Raw genomic sequence first — 19,481 nt, forward strand, 5'->3', positions numbered from 1 at the left:
GACTCATGGTCCTCAGCAGCAGATCGTGTCGAGCCGGGATCCGATCATCTCCACAAACACATATATAACGAGACACCCCACCCACCATCCTGAACGTAACGGGTTCTTCTAAAGACAACCGGTGCAGGAGATAAACTAGTTGTGTTAGAAAGCATAACAACAATTTCTCTGTGGCAACAACGGATAAAGACCTAATCCCAAAGTCAGGCTTGTCATGGCACGAGTTTAGTTAAACCCGGACATGTGATTATAGGTAGTTAAATAAAGCGTGGTAATAATAGCCCTAAGTAACCATTGTTAATGGCAACAATAGATTAAGGCCTGATCCCAAAGTCTGGCTTGTTATTGAACGAGTTTACTTAAACCAGGACAAGTAATATTAGTTGGTTAAATCAAGTTGGGTAAAGACATAATCGCAAATTCACCTAAACCACGAGAGGTGATCATATCACAGGATGACATACAGGGTAACTCATGCATTCAGAATTCAGTCTCCAATTAAACCTAACCAAAATCTGCATGTCTATAGACTGTGGGAGGAAGAGCATGAGGAGAAAAAGAAAGAAAGACACAGAAAGACCGAAACAGGGATTCATATCAGGAACCCTCTTGATGTGTGGTGACATTGCTGAACTATGTGACTATACCATCTATCTCATTCTTTAGAGACAAAACAATGATACAACTTTCTCTTTTCAAAAGGGTCCTGCACATTACAAACCTAAAACTCACTGTAGATAAGCTAAAGAGTCTATCCACCCATTACCCGTTGTAGAGGAATGTTAATAAGTAAATGTAACTGCTGACTGGCATGTTAATGATTCTGTGACATGTAGCTTCCAAAAATATTTAGCCAGATGTCCAGTTTAACATAATCCTGCGTATTTACAATTATTCTTCATCTTCGTGGGAAAAGGCTTAAAGTTCCAAATCTATCTTTATCCTGATGCTATCTGTTGTTTTTATTAATCTGATAATAAGGAACATGTTGTTCATCTCTATCTCTTGGTCTGCTTATCCAAATAGTAGGTCAAGTATAATCTCTACTCTATGTTCCTAGTTTTTTCTTATCCAATGACATATAGCGTACTAAGGATAAGATGTTTTCGGCCAGTGTCTGTTTAACAGCTGCGTATGTGGGATGTTTAAAATGTGACATGTTATGTTTTGAGCAGATCTCAAGACCGAGCTCTTCAGTCCTCTACAGGCATAATCCTAAAATGGAAGGTATGCAGGACAGACAGGAAAAGATTGTATAAACAGTCTGCTGTGAAGGAGCCAGGTTTTTTTACAGACATGTTAATCAAAACGACCTGCTGTGCAGCGATACATGGTGAAATTACACAAGCTACACTTCTTTTTAAGACTTTGGTTTTAAAAGCGTGGGACTCATGGTTCTGTGTAATACTAACTCTTTTCACAATATCTCACGTTTCTTTTCCTTTCATTTCATGCTCTGGTTCTTATAAACAAAGTTGGCAAGGCTGCAGGAGCCTGCAATGGGAATTCAACAGGGACCTACGCTTTTTGTTGGACAATGATATTTACCAATAAAATAGTAAACAGGAGTAGAAAAAATAAATACATTAGCAAAACCACAATGCATGAGGCAAAGTAAAGTAAGGCATGTTGATTCGTCTTAGTACTTTGAGCAACATGAGACACATGAGAATAAATAGACACATATGAATAGGACCTTCACAGATTTAAAAATATTTTCAAAATAGGATATATGTGTAAATATTTAAAAGATATTTAAAATAGACAGCAAACAGAATAACATTTACATACATTATGAATGTTTTCTTAACACAGAATATCTTGTTTGAGAGTTTTATTGATATGTGTTTTATATTTGATGTACATCCCGTAAAATAAGTAACTAAATTCTGGGAACAACAGAAAGGAGATGGCAATAAATAAAGTAAAAAGACTAAAATAAACTAAACATCAAAAATATACAGTGGCATAGCAAAAGCAGAAAATACTACTTAATATGATTATGATTATTATGACATTATGTATTATTTTTGTTTTAAGCTCATTATATACATTCTATGGTTTTAAGGTATAGTCTCAATTGCTAATACGAGCCAGTGCGCCTCTGTTGTCAGTGTGCCACAGCGCCTCTTGGTGTGAAGCCGGGGAATGAGCTTCCACCGGATTGGCTGAGCGGTTGTCAGGAGTGTTTACAGGAAACATGGCTTCCCTGTCTGCTGGAGAGCTTCAAGAAATGGAAGGTGAGTAAATGTGTGAAGATGCAGCTGCGACCTGTTTGTACGATGCGGGTGAACCGGTGTTCGTGCGGATGAACATCTGCGGCTTCGTGTGAGCTCATTCGGCGACTCCTTCTCCTTGTTACTAAGCAGATCTCCATCCTTGGCTAGCTAGCGAGCTAACAGGCTAACAACAAGACTCGCTAGTGGAACGCTATTCAGTCAACTCAACCCGTTTTGCTAATCCACATAATAACAGTTTCACTTTCTCCGACTTATAAAAAACCTAAGATATAATAAAAGGGGATTTTATATTTAACATGGCCGGATCCGCTCATGTGACATGTTCCAATTTCAGCTTTAAACGTGGTCCAGTCAGCTAACTAGCTCGCTAACATAGTTAGCAGTGCTCAGCTTGTTTCTGAATGGGCGTGAGCTAACCTTAGCCTGCAAGCTGTCTCTAAAATTGAATTACAGCAAGTCACGGTCAGATGTGTCCTCTGGGAGTTGTAGTCCCGCTGGGGGCACGAGTGAATCAGAGTGCAGGAACATGATGTAACATCCATGGTACCCGGACCTTCTAGATCTTCAGCTAATGAAGCTTCTCTTGTGTTCGTCTGCTGACTGCAGTGGATCGGAGGGGTGAGTCCGAGGAGTCTGGGGATGATGAGACCAAGAGGAAGAGTACCAACGGAGACGTGGACCCAAATCAGCCCGCTACCACAAGTAAATCAATACATCTGCACCTCTGTGACATTGAAAGGAAGATGTTTTCTAAACCCGCCTGTTCGCTCATATCATCCTGACATGACCATGAACTATACATATATCATGGCAGTGTTGAATAGCCACACATAAGTCTTCTCAACTGCTTTAGGAAAGCTTTCCATGTCTGTATCCTTGAACGGATTAACGGATTAATTTCCTTCTTGTTAAAGGTAAAGAAGAGTCTCCTGTTGACATGGAGACCATAACGTTGGACCCTGAGGAAGAGGTGAGAGCAGGATCTAAAAACACTGCTGCTGTTCAGATGTACTAATCCATCTATCCATTCTCTGTCAGCTGGGGCCAATCTCATCTGACATTGGGCCAGAGACGGGGTACACCCTAGACACCCAACAATCATTCACATCCACACCTACAGTCAATATAAACCTCTTTTACACCAAAATTTGATGTATTTTCTCAAAATGTTTAACCACAACAGCTTCTAAGGAAGACAGTGTGTGTGATGGGCAGATGTCTGTGCATGACAAAATAAACTCTTGAGTGCTATTACCCATAGACAGGCTGTCATCTATAGTTATCTGTCTTCTTTCTAGGATATTGATCTTGTTCATTGTCGTATTGGAAAGATTGAAGGATTGGAAGTGCTACAAAAGGCTAAAGTAAGTTACTGACAGTTACTGAGTGATGATCTTTTATCTTGCTTCCAATCACTTTCCTCCTTTTTTCAAAGTAAATTCGATGACAAAAATCGAGTTTTATTTCTTTCACTTCCCCTTCTATTTATCTCTCCATACAGACACTCTCCTTACGACAAAACCTCATTAAAAAGATAGAAAACCTTGACAGTTTGAGATCACTGCAGGAACTAGATTTCTACGACAATCAGATCCGCAAACTGGAGAACCTGCACACCCTCACAGAGTTGAAGTAAGTCTGGAAAAACTCTGTAATCTCAACGTATGATGTCATGTTTTTAAATGTAGATATACAGCTGTATAGTATTTTTTTTTTTTATATATGGCTGACATTACAGAACGCAGATTTTTATAATGGAGACAATAATTTTATGGATCAACAGGCAGCTCGATATGTCCTTCAACGTTCTGAGGAAAGTGGAGGGTTTGGAGCACTTGACTCGGCTGAAGAAACTTTTTCTACTTCACAACAAAATTGGCAGCATTTCCAACTTGGAACACTTGACATGCCTGGAGATGCTGGAGCTGGGCTCCAATCGAATCAGGGTGAGATGTTTGACGTGTGGTTAAACCTTTTTGAGAATGTTGTTTAAATCTTCACATCTTGCTCTGATATAACTGGGTAAAAATGCATCAAAGGTCATTAGTGAATTAATCATGACTTACATTTAACATGCTTATTTTTTTTTCTCTTGAAATTCTTGTGTTCACAGGTCATAGAGAACCTGGATAATCTCTCATCATTGCAAAGTTTGTTTCTTGGCACCAATAAAATAACTACGCTTCAGAATTTTGAGGGTTTGCACAACCTGACTGTCTTAAGTATTCAGGTAACGCAAATGTTCTTCAGCTCTTCTGGAGTAATTGCAAAACTTTAAGTTAAATATGCATATGGTCATGTTTGTTAACAATGTTGCGTACATTTATTTTCAGAGTAATCGGATTACTAAAATTGAGGGTATGCAGAGCCTTGTCAACCTGAGGGAGCTCTATCTGAGCCACAATGGCATTGAGGTCATCGAGGGCTTGGAGAACAATGTGAGTTGAAGAATTTCAATAGCCCCATTTCTAAAAGGACTGGATGCCAAACTATCCATCATGCGTTTGACTAAAAGTGCAGACATATACACAAAGTTTATTCTGTATTTTCAAACACGTTGTTTGCTCACCCTCATAGAAAAAGCTGACAACCCTGGACATTGCAGCCAATCGAGTAAGAAACATTGAGAACATCAGCCATCTGACGGAGCTGCAGGAATTCTGGGTATGGATTATGTGTGAAGCTAAACGAAATTATGAAAGTCTTTATTATCTATAATTGATATATCTAATTTAAAGTCTGAATAAGCCATGCCAGTTAGACGGTGTGCACAATAGCATTGTGTTGGAATTGTCATTTAAACATATATAGTTCATATATTGCCATTACATCTCAAATGCAATTTATCAATTAATATGTTATTGGTTGATAAACAGGATGTATAAAATACTTTAAAAATAGATCAACAAAGGGCTAAAATAATCTCGATTCTAATATTTATTCAATAGAAACGTTAGAAAGATAACATGGTAAGTTGAGGAACCAGAACTTATTTGACAGTACAGCGTCTCAAAGGAAAATGTGAAAAGATTGATCACAAAGTGATATCATTATTCAAGTTTTAAAACAAGAAAAAAATACAAATGTTTATATGGTCATCCATCAGTTACTTGTTGACACTTCATTTTTACCAACACTATTTACACAGGACCCAGATGACTGTGTCAAAAATAATCTGTCAGCGTTTAGACTTTTTCATTGGTTTTTCCGCAGGGGTCTTCAAAAGTCAATAATCTGAATTTTAGGCCTCAAAAGTCTTAAATATGTTAAAATATTACATACTTGGTCTAAAATATGTTTAAATAGGTCTTAATTATGTCAAGGTTCATTAAAACTACTTCAGTGATTAAATAAACAACAGCAAATAAAACTACAAGCAAGACTAACGTACTCTATAGACATGCTGGTCAGAAATCGTACCTTCTGACTGATTAAGCAACAGTTGATTATTTTAACTCTCCCCAACATCCATTTATTGTAATAGTCCTCTGCCATGCAGGACAATGCTAAGCATGTCTCCTCATTGGCTACATGTCCTCCCATTCTCTCCCTAGATGAACGATAATCAAATTGATAACTGGTCAGACCTCGATGAGCTGAAGAACGCCAAATCTCTGGAGACGGTCTACCTCGAAAGAAACCCGCTACAGAAGGACCCACAGTACCGACGGAAGATCATGCTGGCGCTACCCAGCGTACGCCAGATTGACGCAACCTTCATCCGCTTCTAAACTGCAGCAAACAACAAACCTGCCAACTTCAGTGTTCCCCCGCACCTCCCTCACCTCTCACCTCACTCCCCTGCCTATAGAAACACATTGGGCTCACTGAGTCATGTAGTCACTTCATACACAAATATACATTCCAACAATAAACTCACCCATGGCTCACTCAATATGCATACATGCATGTATGGATGTACTCATTCACACCTTGATCTATACTATTGGAGGGAAGCTTATTTATTTATTAAGCTGGATATGAGCTGTGAAAGTAACTGGATGCCCATCATAGCCCCAACACCTTTCCTCTGCACTTGTTTTTATTTTAATGTTTTGCATGTATATGACACTGTATGGAGACATCTCCCTCCTAAATCAAACACTGCCCATTAGCAAATAAGAAACCAGTCTCATTAACTGCATTGTTGAAGATGCACTGCGAACATAAGATAAGAAAAGGGGGGTGTTGTTAACAGTTGAGGGACTTTATTGTGGCTTTATTTGTTCTGGTTGAACAGGATGAGACTGTTCTCACCACGTACAACACTTAAACATCGACACTAAAGGGCGAGTCCATGACAACTATGATTTATGTATTTTAGTCTTCAGAATACATACTTAAGTGTTGTTTGAATTTATATGCTTCAGAATGGATCCAGATAGCAAATATTTTTGTCACATAATCATCTAAAATGAAGTGTTAGATCCTGGCCCTCTTCAGTAAAGTTGCATTTTACATATCAGCATAAACTGATGAGTCTTTAATGAAGAAGTCTATTCCTTCAAAGCCGCTCAGAGGCCGATGTTCTGTTCAACAAGAGTGACTTGTGCAGTAGAATAAAGCTGATGAGAATGTAATATCATTTTAATGTGTTCACAAAGATTGTTTTGTAATTAGTGGTATATCCCCCCCGCCCACACCAACTCTGTAAGTCACTTCCCACACTGTTTTTTCAACTCTGCCTTTGAGGTTATGTTTTCACCCGTGTTCATTGGTTGGCTTGTTTTTTTGTTGTCAGGTTTTTGCATAAAGTGCTAAGTTCAAGTTCATGGGACAGGGAAGAACCCGTTCAATGTTGATGCACTTCATGTTAAAGGGGTGAATCTAGTCATTTTAATTCAGCCTTGAGCTCTGAGTAGTCATGTTTATTTGTAACCTTAAATACATCACTGATGACAGACTTGGTTCTCTTTTGGTCATACATTTTATTTGAAGCCATCACAGGAATATGTCGACTGGTTTTTAAGGGAATTCACTTGTGACGGGCAGAAGTTGACACCAATGGGTGATGTTTTCAAATGGAAGATAAACTTCATACAGATTTGCAGACCCGATTTCCCCAGAATTACTTAAGGCACTACATCGACACGTTCAGTATTAATTCTTTCTTAAGTAAAGAAATACTGATGTATATTGATTGGCTTTTTTGCCATGTTGAAACAATAGTGAATTATTTATGGTCTCTTGTATATAAAGCTTGAGTGCACTTGATTAATTCATATTTAAAATTAAAACGAATCTTTATATGAAAGTAATTTCCCATCTCAGGGCAAAAAGGTCACAGGTCACAGTGATGGAGAAACTTCAGATTTCAGCACATCCCTGAATTTGAATTAAATTACCTGTAAATGAGTTTAATATGGCCGGAGTCAATACTCGATCGAAATAACATCATGCTTTGTATCATAGAGATATCAGTACCTACCAGTTCTTTTTTCAATGGAATAGAAATTGCGGTTGGGAACCCTTTAAATCTGATTTTTCACAGTTAACACACTTTACCATAGCTCAACTGGAGCACATTAATAAGCCTATATGAGTAAAACTGAGGGACATTATGATTTACTGATTATCTCTGATATGGATGTAGAGTCGTTTTATATTTGGTTTTAAATTACTATACAATCGGCCAGTGGGATTGGAGCTGTCACTGTTTATTTGTAAATATAATTTGGACATGTCATGTAGAAAGTCTATGCCGTTATGACCTTCCCTTTGTAAAGTGATATCCTTTAATTTCTTGTTTACACCCAGCAGCACAACAGATTGGTGTGAGATACGGTACTAAATATAGCATACCTTTAGTGGCCATTGAATGACCAACTGCTATTAGCTCTTTGTTGTTAGAACTGAGTTTCAGGGTTTGGACTTGGTTGATGCTGTTTTCAAACTGAATGTATAATGCAAATAACAATACAATTACACAACTTAAGTCTATGTAACTTTAATTTATAAGCTTTTATATTGGTCATGAGTCACTCTTGATTAAATATCCTCTAAATTGACCCATATCAACCTTTTTTTAATATTCTTCATTTGCAACAGAGAGATAAAAAATCCTGTCCATTCTTGTTTGTAGATGTTAAATTAACATGATTGATGTAGAAATTGACCCCACCAATTTATGTCAGTTTCTTGCTTTGTTAATTGATGTAGGCTTTTGCTGGATAAAGTTAACAAATTCATGAAAAACAAAATGTCTGAACTTACTCTCTTATTAGGTATCGATTGGGTAGGAGCCAGGCCTTCTCCCATATCATCCACAAAAATGACTCTAAAATGAGAATTATATCTCCAACATCCAGGGTAGTTCCTGATTCAATTAGGTGCACATTTAAGTCCCTGTTTACTGTTAGTTCTATAGCTTTGAGTAAACAAACACATCATTGAATACCCATTTGTAAATGCTTCTTGTTTAAAAATACAAAATTCTTAACAAATTGTCAGGTTAATTACCTTGTCATTTCCAGAGAAACTAATTTGACCAATGAGAATTTACATTGTCTACACATGTATGGGAATCAGCTCATGGCTAAACAACATACAGACTCAAGATTTTATAACACCAAAGAATTTTGCTCAATACCGAAGAGTTATACAGATATTAGAGACTGGATATATTCTGTAATTAGCATAAAATTCCTGTAAAAAATTACAGGTAATGTTGATAATGGGTGTGAAATTTACCTCACAAAATCATAAGGTTAAAACATTTATTTTAAACTTTAAAATTTGTAATCACGTTTTTATTTATTGAACTACATTACCCTTTTTGTCTGTGAACTCCTTTTACAAACGTATATCTACAAAATTATTACATATATGTACTCAAGATAGAAAAGAGTAAGCCCAAGCGACAGAACTGTTAGATAAACAGATAACTAGATAGATATTAGATATAATAAATAAAGCAGTAATTAATTATGTTATGACAAAAAAGCAGATAAAATATTTCTTTCTTTTTTAGAGCATGAGTTGGAGCGATTGGATATTTTCTGTAATTCGCATGGAACTCCTTCAAAATTGCGGGTGTTATTTGTAGTTCTACTTGAAAAATGTACCCTCCAAAATCATTAGTTACATAACTACACGACCCACAATGCATCGCAGACCTGCGCGGTGACCGATGGTGACGCGAGGGCCTCGCGCCGAGCCAGGCGAAGTAGGCAAAAAGGACCGCGCCGCGCATGCGCCACATTTATGTTGTTGTTTGTGGCGGTAAGATGGCGGCGCTCGGAGACGCCTCAGCTCCGGGGATGAATGGGTTAATACAACAATTCACAGCAATAACAGGTGAGAACAACATTTAATTTCAGGTTGGTGCTGCTCAGGAGGTTTTAGGGGAACAGCGGGAGCAGCTCCAGTGGCCCTAAAACACAGGAAATCCGCTAGAGCAGGGGAGAGCAGGCACGTTGAGTGTCTCTCTGGCCCCAGCGCTGTCAATGCTCCACACACAGGGGGAAAGCAGCGCCTCTGATCTGCTTAACTCAGGGGAAACACTCGGGAAATGGAGCCGAAACCCGCCGACTGGGAATCATACCCTCCACGATCACTTAGAAATGTGTGATATCCGGTGTGGCGGTGGTTGAAGACGCTATCTCGCCCGTAAAGAGCTGCTTTTTCTGGGGGGTTTTCCGCTTTGCCTGGCTGCTCGGTAAATGTGGAATGGACGTCGGCTGAGAACATTTCCCTTCTTCATCGGCAGCCAGGCTTCGTGCTGCCTTCACTGTCAGCTCCACTCTCAGCGTGCTGCCGACCACACTGGACACGTTTCTCCGCCCGCTTGCACGTCCCGGGTTGTGTGTTTGTTTTTTGGCGTGGACGCTGTTTGAAAGGACGGATCTGGTTTTATATTTTCGGTTTGAAGTTATTTATCGGAGGAAACAGGAGCCTCAGGTCGGGGGCTGCTACCGGACTCGGGAAGTGTAACGGACATGCGCAGTGCCAGTGGAGGGATCGCTGTAGTCCGACGGTGCAGCTCCTCAGTTAAAACACAACGAAAGTTCATCCACAGATCGTGTGTTTTCTCAATATGCGTGACTTTATTATTAATTCGATCATTGTGTGCATTCATAAACTGAATGTATTATAGGGCCATTCTGTTGCTTTGCACGTTTTCTCTTCTTCGCTCCGGATCGTGTGAGCTGTGCTCTGCCTTGCTGCCTTCTTTGTACAGAATCACACCGTCGTCCTTTCTAACGTGGTGTTGCCTTGTGGAAGTTGTTTTACTTTCATTTCAGTGGTGATACAAGTTTACACATTTTCAATAATGTCAATCATTCAAACTGTATTTATATAGCTGCTTGAAAACAAATCAAATTAAATTCAGAGTGCTTTACAGTTTGAAACGAATCTACCCATAAAGGATCACTATTGTTTTGATCATTTATAATCCTAAAATTGTACAACCTTAAAGTCAAGTGTCAAGTTTTCATTTGTCATATGCAAGTTAACACAGGTTCAACAGTACCATGAAAAGTGTCAAACCGGTCAGATCAGCAGTGCAACAGTTAAATTAAAATAAAAGCAAAGTAGAAAGAGCTTACCAAAAGAAGAAAAGTATAATATACAGTACAAGTCAGAATGTGTAGGAGTAATGGTGAAAAGGGTTCGAGCCAGAAACACTGTGGAGGTTGGGTTCAACGAAGATCAAAAACACAGTGTTGAAGTGTCCATTCAGAGTGATTTACTGATAAAATTGAATTGTTCGAAGCCATGTTTTTGTTTATTATCACAGTGTTGATATATAAAATAATAATATCTTTATTATACAGCACTTCACAAATGAAAAACAAGCAAATAAAACTTACACCAAAAATAACGTCAACAAATAAAACAGTCAGAGAGAAATAAATAAAAGAATGAAAGCACAAAACTTGTGACAGAAATTGAATGACCACCCACTACAGTAACAATAGAATTTAGTCAAATCATGGCATTCCAATAAAAATATGTTGTAAACTTTAATTTAAAGGAAGCCACTGATTCCATCTGCTCTATTTCCTCGTGCAGGATGTTCCAGAGCCTTAGAGCTCATATTTTAAAAGCTCCGTCTTCCTAAGTCTTTAGCCGAGAATCTTTTAAAACCGCTCTTGACAGAGGATCTCAATGTCTAAGCAGGATTTTATGGGAATGCCAGTTATGTGAATTTATCTATTATCAGTTTCTCAATAGTGACACCTTCATAAAGAAGTAAAGTATTCAATGGGCAACATTTTTCTGTGTGTTTAAACTCTGGCACTGAATGAATGACGTGGATTCTGTGAGTGTTGACACATTTACTTGTTCAGTTTTATGGACATGTGTTTCTGAATATCCGCATGTCTGTGTCCTCCTCTAGGAGCCACAGAGAGTGTAGGGAAACATATGTTGGAAGCATGCAGCAACAACCTGGAGATGGCGGTGACCATGTTCCTGGATGGAGGCGCATTAGCAGAGGAGCCCAGCACCAGCTCCAGTTCAGCAGCTTCCAGCAGCAGAGCTCCCCCTGAAGAGTAAGTTGATAGTTAATTCACAACAGTTTTTTTAAGACACTGTCTTTCTTTATAGTGCCGGTAAAATGTCTCTGCTACTTTAGAGTTGGGGGGAAATTTGGCATTCAAGGCACTGTTTGATTTGGGTTCATGCTGGTTGGTTTAATCAAATCAGAGGCTGTATCATTTTAGGCTTACATCATTGTTTAAGACTGGTTTGTTTATCTTGGAATCACATTTGTTGCCTTGTGTCTCAGTGAAGTACGAGCACCCATTCCACAGAAGCAGGACATATTGGTGGAACCTGAACCACTGTTTGGAGGTATTGTTCTATGTCTTATTCCATCTCATGTTGATAGATCTGAATCTAAATTTCTCTTTCTACTGGCTCTGCGGTTACAATCATCTAATGAGTGTGACTTTTGATGTGTCTGTTACACGTGCAGTGCCAAAGCGAAGACGACCTGCTCGATCAATATTTGATGGTTTCAGAGACTTCCAAACAGAAACTAGTAAGTAATAATAAAGTTTTCCGAGCTTATGATATGTAACAATTCATTTCAATGTCTAAAAACAACTTGACTTCTGATGTATATTAAGTTGATCGCTTGCATTTTCCAGTCTGTTTACAACCATGTTTAGACTGAGACTATTCAAGGTAGCGAGACACTTTGTTTTGGTCGCCTTATAATTACGTGGCTTTGTCCCTGTCTGCGATAACCCCCCCAGAACAAATGACGTATGACAAAGGATAAACACTGTTAGTGTCGGTCACTCGTAAAGGATCCCAGTCGGTCATTGCCCTTTGCTGCGTAACGTGAATATAAAACCTGAATACATAACTTCATCTGTGTTCATGATTTTCACCTCAGGTAGATTAGACCGATTTTGATTAAGACGCCCCTTGCAGCTGAAGTTTCACTTTGTACATTTAACTTGGTAACCACATGACCCCAAAACAATTCCTCTAAAAGGGGGACTTTTTGAATGGCAATTATTACAGCCCAAAAGTCAGAATAATTAAGAAAAATGCTGTAATAAGTTTGAAATTAAATAACAACAGCCAACTGACCAAATCTGTGTTTTCGCTCTGACGCTGTGCATGTTTCTCTCGTCCTAGTCCGTCAGGAACAGGAGCTGCGTAACGGTGGAACAGTGGATAAGAAACTGAGCACCCTGGCAGACCTTTTCCGTCCTCCCATTGAGCTCATGCACAAAGGCAGCTTTGAGACGGTAAGAAGTCACTAACTGGACACATTACACTGCACTTCTTTCTTCATCTTGTGTGAACTTTTAATGAAACTTCAGAGGATCACAGGGGGAAAGGGCAGGAGTATGCAGGTTGTCACTTTTGTTATGACAGTGTAATTCACTCACTGGTATTTGTTAAATCAGCTTTTAGAGAGTTGGTCCACCATGATAAATGATCTCATACCACTGATGTTGATGGTTATAACTGTTCTCCATGAAGGAAAATTGTGTATGTAGTGATTGTGGTTAATTGTCTTTGGTCAAAGTGTAGCTTAAACACGTACACCTTGTGCACTTGGTGTTCATCCACACTTGTCAAGTTAAGCTGGCTTCAGACTGTAGGAATTTCAGACCGATTTAACCTCTATTCGGCCCCAGAGAATTGGGGGAGTAATTTGGTTTAGAATCTTGTTCGGTACTTTAACATCAGGATGATTAAGCCAGTGGTGGAACCACAACTGCCAGTGAGAGAGACAGACAGATAGGAGCTGCTGACAGTGCTGCCATCAGGCAATACTAAACATTCTGATGCTAACGTTTGCTATTTTGCTACTGTTGATAGATATCATCAAAAAGATAGATAACTCCTGGGTGTGTATAAGATTATAGACGAGAAAAGGATTTCCTTATGTGTTGTTCTCCTTATGATGCCACCTAATTTCATAATCAGTTGGGTTTACAAAACTCCTGTCGTACGAGCCCATCTTTAGTAATTCCACCATTCGCTATTCATTTATCAAATTAATTTAATTAATTGTGTTGTTTTGCTGATTCTGTATTTTCTCTTTGGTGTTTACAGGCAAAAGACTGTGGCCAGCTGGAGAACAAGTGGCTAATGATCAACATTCAAAATGTTCAGGACTTCGCCTGCCAGTGCCTGAACAGGGATGTTTGGAGTAACGATGCAGTGAAGACCATAATTAGAGAGCACTTCATTTTCTGGCAGGTATGTGGTTTTAAAGCTCTTTTCATTGTGTTGCTCGAGGGTTTCTAAGATTTAACTGATGCGATGTTAAACAAAATGAAGTCAATGATCCTTGCAAAAAAGTGGATGATCAGCGGTACACATAGAATTCATACAATTTTGCTCTTTCTGTCGTGACAGGTTTATCATGATAGTGAAGAGGGACAAAGATACATTCAGTTTTATAAGCTGAACAAGTTCCCCTACATTTCCATCCTCGACCCCCGGACAGGTGAGCAGAGAGTTCATGTCAATTTTAATTTCTTTTAAATCCCCAAAAGGTCAAGGTCAATGCATGGGTTCAAAGTTATTGCTTTTTGCTAATCTATGAGAAATGTTTTGAAAAGGACACATTTACAACGAACTTGAACTTTAATTTGAGTTAGGGAATCAATTATGCTATCATCTGTGTGACAATACAAACAGAACAAAACTAAGTTAATAGCCAAATGCAGAACCAGAGAATGTTTTAATCTGCAAATGGAAAAAAGGGAGGGGAACGGGATAAACCTGCATGTACTATCTACACCTAAATCAGGCAATGGTTTGGCTTTTAATTTTGTAATAATCTCCTTTCACATTGACGTCATAAACCTAGCATGTTTGAACTATATTTTATCAATATAACCTTTAGGTTCTGTCTATAGTCCTATAGAATGCAAATATGCATTTTGAACTCTTATCGACTTACAGTCTTTCGAGTGCTATTATTGGTGGAGATATCATTGAAAAAGTATTTCTCATTCAGCTCACGCAAACTCTGATAGGGCTGAAAACATACCATGCTTGCGCAGCCAAGTCAGAGTGCAGGGAAGCAAGTTCCATTTGATGCCTATGACCAGTCAATTTCATCCGTTGCCAGTATATTGTGCTTTAAATTAATTCATTTACCGACCTTTCTAGGACAAAAAATGGTGGAGTGGAACCAGCTGGATGTGGCATCGTTCTTGGAGCAAGTGACTGGCTTCCTGGCAGAGCACGGGCAGCTTGACGGGCCATCCTGCCACGCACCTCCTGCCAAACGGGCTCGTTCTGTGGGTCTCTCCTACGTTGTGTCATCTCAAGTTCTCATTCTATTTACTTTTTTCAGTTTCTTCTTCTGTCGCAACTCTTAACAGTCATCATCTCAGACTTGGGTCATCAATATGTCGTCATTTTCTCTTCCTGGCAGTAATGGATGCATTACATGTAGAAGACTTCATTTTTAGGGATAGATTAACAGCATCGCCTATCTGCTTAGCTACTCATATTTCATATTTCTCTAAATTTGCAACTATCTTATCATCACCCTCTGCCATTTGGCCCAGCTTGTTTTCTACAGCTGCACTCTCTTTTTGTTTCTAGGAGAGTCTGATAGATGCCAGTGAAGACAGTCAGCTGGAGGCAGCAATCCGAGCCTCTCTACAGGAGACCCACTACGAGTCTTCAAATGTCCCAGAAGTTCCTGATTCCCCTCGATCAGATGACGAATCGGATGCAGAACCTTTCTCCGACAGCGAGGGTCCCATCTCTGTTGATGGCTCAGACAGTGAAACACCAGCACCCCACGAAGAGAAAAGTTCTACCAGCCAGCACGCCCCGGTCCCTTCGGCCACTGTGGCACAGCAGCGTCTACATCCCGACAGTTCAACTTCCTCCCACAGAAAGTCTCCGTACAAAGAAAACAACCACAGTCACAAGAAAGAGGAGAGCAAAAAGAACCACCTGGAGCCCTCGGCTGCCGGTCCTCGTCATCCTCATCCTGGTCCAGATTCAGGGGACAACCACTGTCCCTCGGCAGCAGAAAATTCTGGAGCAGCGAAGCCCAGCACCACCAACACCTGTGACTTGGACTGTTCTGATGACAATGGTATGAGTGTGTCTTCAGCCTGCAGAAAAAACCCTCTCAAAACGTGTGTCAACAGTTAATTAATGAGAACTCAACCTCTTATACTGCTGCATACTAGAGGATTATCACATCTTAATTTATCTTAAAATACCCACAGACATATTGACAGGTGTAACCGACTTTTAATAATGAGAGCTCACAGACTAGACGATCTAGTCCAGATGCATGACTTCAAACATGTAAACAAAGGAGAGTCAAATCCAGCTACATTACACACACCCATACACACATACACATATACACACACACACACACACACACACACACACACACACACACACACAATTCCTTCATCAAACATTCTCCTTTTTTTCCCCACATAGGTCCCAAAGCCAGGTTGATGCTCCGGTACCCAGATGGACAGAGAGAGCAGATTTCCTTGTCTTCTAAATCAAAACTTTTGGTGAGAACACATCCTGGCAATTTCAAACGTCACCATTTCCCCAGAGATTTTGTGTTTGGGAAAATTTGCTTGTTGCATCTAAGAGCAAAAGAAAAATGCAAGTGAAAGCATATAAAAAAAACTGAACATGTTCTCAAACTGAACCACCCTGCTCTTGGTAAAGATAAATCCTCCAGAGCAACGTACCATATAGATGCTGATAGAGGGATTTATTTCCACCAGGCTAGCTGTTCCCCCCGTTCTCAGTCTTTCTGCTAAGCTAAGTGAACAGCTGCTTGTCCCAGGTTCATGTTTATTGTAGTTATGTTTAATATATGTATAAATATATACCAATCTATATCACTTGATTAATGATTTTGACTCCTGCTTTATCACTCTCTTTTCAAGGCACTGGTAAGACACGTCCAGTCCAAAGGATACCCTAATGAACGCTTCGAACTCGTCACCAACTTTCCTAGAAGGAAGCTTGCCCACTTGGACTATGACATCACGCTGCAGGAGGCGGGGCTTTGTCCACAGGAGACTGTATTTGTGCAGGAGAGGAACTAGCCTTTAATCAGACACACTCACTTTTTGCTCCATTGTATCTCTCTGGTAGATCTCACCCTTTCACCAATGATCTGGGACGATGTTATTGGCCTTGATCCCATAACCTTCTGTTCTCCTGGAATTAGGCCCCGTTTTTTTTTTTTTTTTTTTTGCCAAGACAACTCGTAGTGGATGGACTTCTTTCCCCCGCCTCTACAAGTCTGAATAATGACATCTCTACTGACAGCCTAATCCCTTTGTAGTGCTCTCCAGCTGGCCAGCAAAGTGTTGCAGACTCCAGCATTTAAATGTGATATATTCTGTTCTGAAGCAGGCTGCAGTACTTTATGATCACTCAGGCACATCAGGATAGAATATATATGATATAGCTCATTTTAAATCAAGTAAAACCAAAAAATTGATCTTTTACAAAATGTCGATGAGGCAACAGGGATTTGAAGATAATGTCAAAGAGTATATTTTGTAGTGCTGCTTGTTATTTCCTGTGACCTGGAGAGCGGTAAAGGGAGACTTGTTGTTCATTCTGACCCAAACATTGTTTGAACCATATAATTATTTGGAAAGCAGGGGCACTCAGAAGAAATGTCTGCAAACTACAAACAACAAAAATGTTTCCACCATCAGTGACACACTTGTGTAGGTCTGAGAGGATTCGGGCTGATCTGCACATTTTTATTCAAGTTTCTATTAGAGACTAGTAGATTGTTTTTTGGACTTCAACTTTTGATACAGAAAGGAATCAATGAAGGGAGGTCTCATCAGTCGGACCTACACTGTACAGAGATGGCTTAGAGAGACTGGTATTTAGCTGTAGTCATTGTTTCTTTTCTGTTTTTTTTATATGCTGCCAAGAAAATATGCTGATGTTGAAATATAACCACCAAAACAAAGGGACTTTCTGCTTGGTCTTTTGTTAATTTACTCTATTAACTAGTTATTGAAAGAAACCTCATAACTTCAGTGTCACTAATGTTAAAAACCCAAACCATCATTAGAACTGGCATTTAGCAGAGCGGATACCCCCACCAAGGCCCAACAGTCCCCTTAAACTGAAACGTCTTAAAGCCACAGTTACAGGTTTCTAGCCCTTTTTATTTCCATACTGCAGCTGAAAAAGCCTCCGATGAAACCATATTTAAATTCACAAAATCAAGATTTTTATTTAGAGCTGCACCAAATGGATAAGGCTGAGATATAAGTGCCCTTAGCATGTCTGATTGTATGCATTATTTCCAACAGCGTTTGAATGCTAATCTAATGGTAGCTATAGAGCTATCAAATATATCGTTCAAAATGGTGTCTTGACCCCCCCCCCCCCTCAGATTTTAAATTGCAATCGTCTTTACAGTTTCTGTTCACTTATGGGCAGCCATTCCCTGTGTTGTTATGACTGATAAACCTGGATCCCAGTAGAACCAAATGTTATGATTTCCGAGGAAAATAGCCTCTGTCTCCTAAATGAAACAGGACAATAGCTGTATAAGGAGGAGAGATTCCCACAAATTCAGCCAATTAAGGAGTTTAAACTGGTCCTATGACAAGGTCCGATGCACATATTTTTATAATTTCAGCTTTGTCATAAATTGCAGCTTTCAACCTCTTCATACCCTCAGATAAAGCGTCTGTCAGTCACTCTCAGTTCTTCACATGGACAGTTGGTGGTGACAATGTGCCTTGAAGGTGACAAATGTGGAGTCTGTCTAATGCAGGTTTCAAAATGTTGAAATAAGCTTTGTAAGTGTTAAACAGGGTAGAAAATGCTGTAGGTGCAGTTTGTTTTATACAAATGAACCTCAAGTCTAAGTTGTTGTCCCCTCTGCTGAGAAGCTGTGTCCTCTACTCCTCATATTTTTCTGTTTCAAAGCTACTTTTCAGGCACTCTGTGATGTGCACTCCCACATTAGTTTTCTGATGCCAGAATAAGATAACTGGTCAGCTATTCAAATACATGTTTAAGTTACAGGAATTAAATTCATGTTTGTATTCCCTTTTAAGATAAGGTAATAGTAACTAATTACTTTTATCTAATAATAGTCATAGTGTATGTTCAGGGCAACGGTCAGAGGTGAAAGAAGAAGTCATGCAACTGAACAAACAGCTGAGGACACTGATTCTGTTTTACTCCCCTCGCTGTTAGGATACTGCAGATTGCTTCATCGGCAGTTATTTTTTTATTTATGTGCGTAACAGACTAAAGGTGGGTAAATGTTCTGGCAAAGGACAATGCAGAATAAATGAGTACTGAACCCATTCTCTCCATTTAACCCCAAAATGTTTTCTTTTGCCCTGATTGGGTGATTTTAAGATTTAAAAGTTTAACGTAAGATGCCACTAAAAGGTAAACTGCCATTGTTTGGTTGTGTGTTTGTTAGCAAAGTTATGCAAAAACTACTTAACGGATTTCCATGAATCTGTAATGCAGTACAGGTCAAGACAATAACCATTCAATCTGAGTGCAGACATGTATCAGGGGGCGGAACCATCATTTTGTTTTAACTTTAACATTGTGAGATAGGAGTTTTTTTAACATATTCATTGACTTCTCAGAGAATAACTAATGGGTCTTGTTGAAAATATCTGACATGTTTAAGGGATTGAGTGTTTGCAATTTGGTGAAGATCCAAATAAAATCTGGATCTAATTCATTTAAATGCGGTTTCATAAGGGGACTGTTTGGCCTTGACCACGGTATGAACTTTACCGAGTGCCA

The 19,481-nt window shown here is 39.3% G+C and overlaps 2 protein-coding genes across 2 annotated transcripts; both read left to right on the top strand.

Annotated features, from left to right (window-relative positions):
• Positions 1-2,102: 2,102 nt before the first annotated feature.
• Positions 2,103-7,143, top strand: ppp1r7 (protein phosphatase 1, regulatory (inhibitor) subunit 7). The gene is made up of 10 exons (XM_062404723.1): positions 2,103-2,240; positions 2,847-2,942; positions 3,155-3,210; positions 3,539-3,604; positions 3,742-3,872; positions 4,024-4,186; positions 4,354-4,470; positions 4,574-4,678; positions 4,818-4,904; positions 5,795-7,143. The coding sequence occupies exons 1-10, from the start codon at positions 2,201-2,203 to the stop codon at positions 5,969-5,971; spliced, it is 1,038 nt and encodes a 345-aa protein (XP_062260707.1). The 5' UTR covers positions 2,103-2,200; the 3' UTR covers positions 5,972-7,143.
• A 2,285-nt stretch (positions 7,144-9,428) lies between these two features.
• Positions 9,429-17,661, top strand: ubxn7 (UBX domain protein 7). Its single transcript, XM_062404641.1, has 11 exons — positions 9,429-9,536; positions 11,584-11,737; positions 11,974-12,038; positions 12,163-12,228; positions 12,837-12,949; positions 13,767-13,913; positions 14,073-14,163; positions 14,835-14,965; positions 15,276-15,780; positions 16,143-16,222; positions 16,610-17,661. Exons 1-11 carry the CDS (start codon positions 9,431-9,433, stop codon positions 16,769-16,771), a joined length of 1,620 nt encoding a protein of 539 aa, XP_062260625.1. The 5' UTR covers positions 9,429-9,430; the 3' UTR covers positions 16,772-17,661.
• Positions 17,662-19,481: the final 1,820 nt, after the last annotated feature.

The sequence above is a fragment of the Platichthys flesus genome, chromosome 14, assembly GCF_949316205.1.
Source record: "Platichthys flesus chromosome 14, fPlaFle2.1, whole genome shotgun sequence".
In the NCBI taxonomy this organism is placed as follows: Eukaryota; Metazoa; Chordata; class Actinopteri; order Pleuronectiformes; family Pleuronectidae; genus Platichthys; species Platichthys flesus.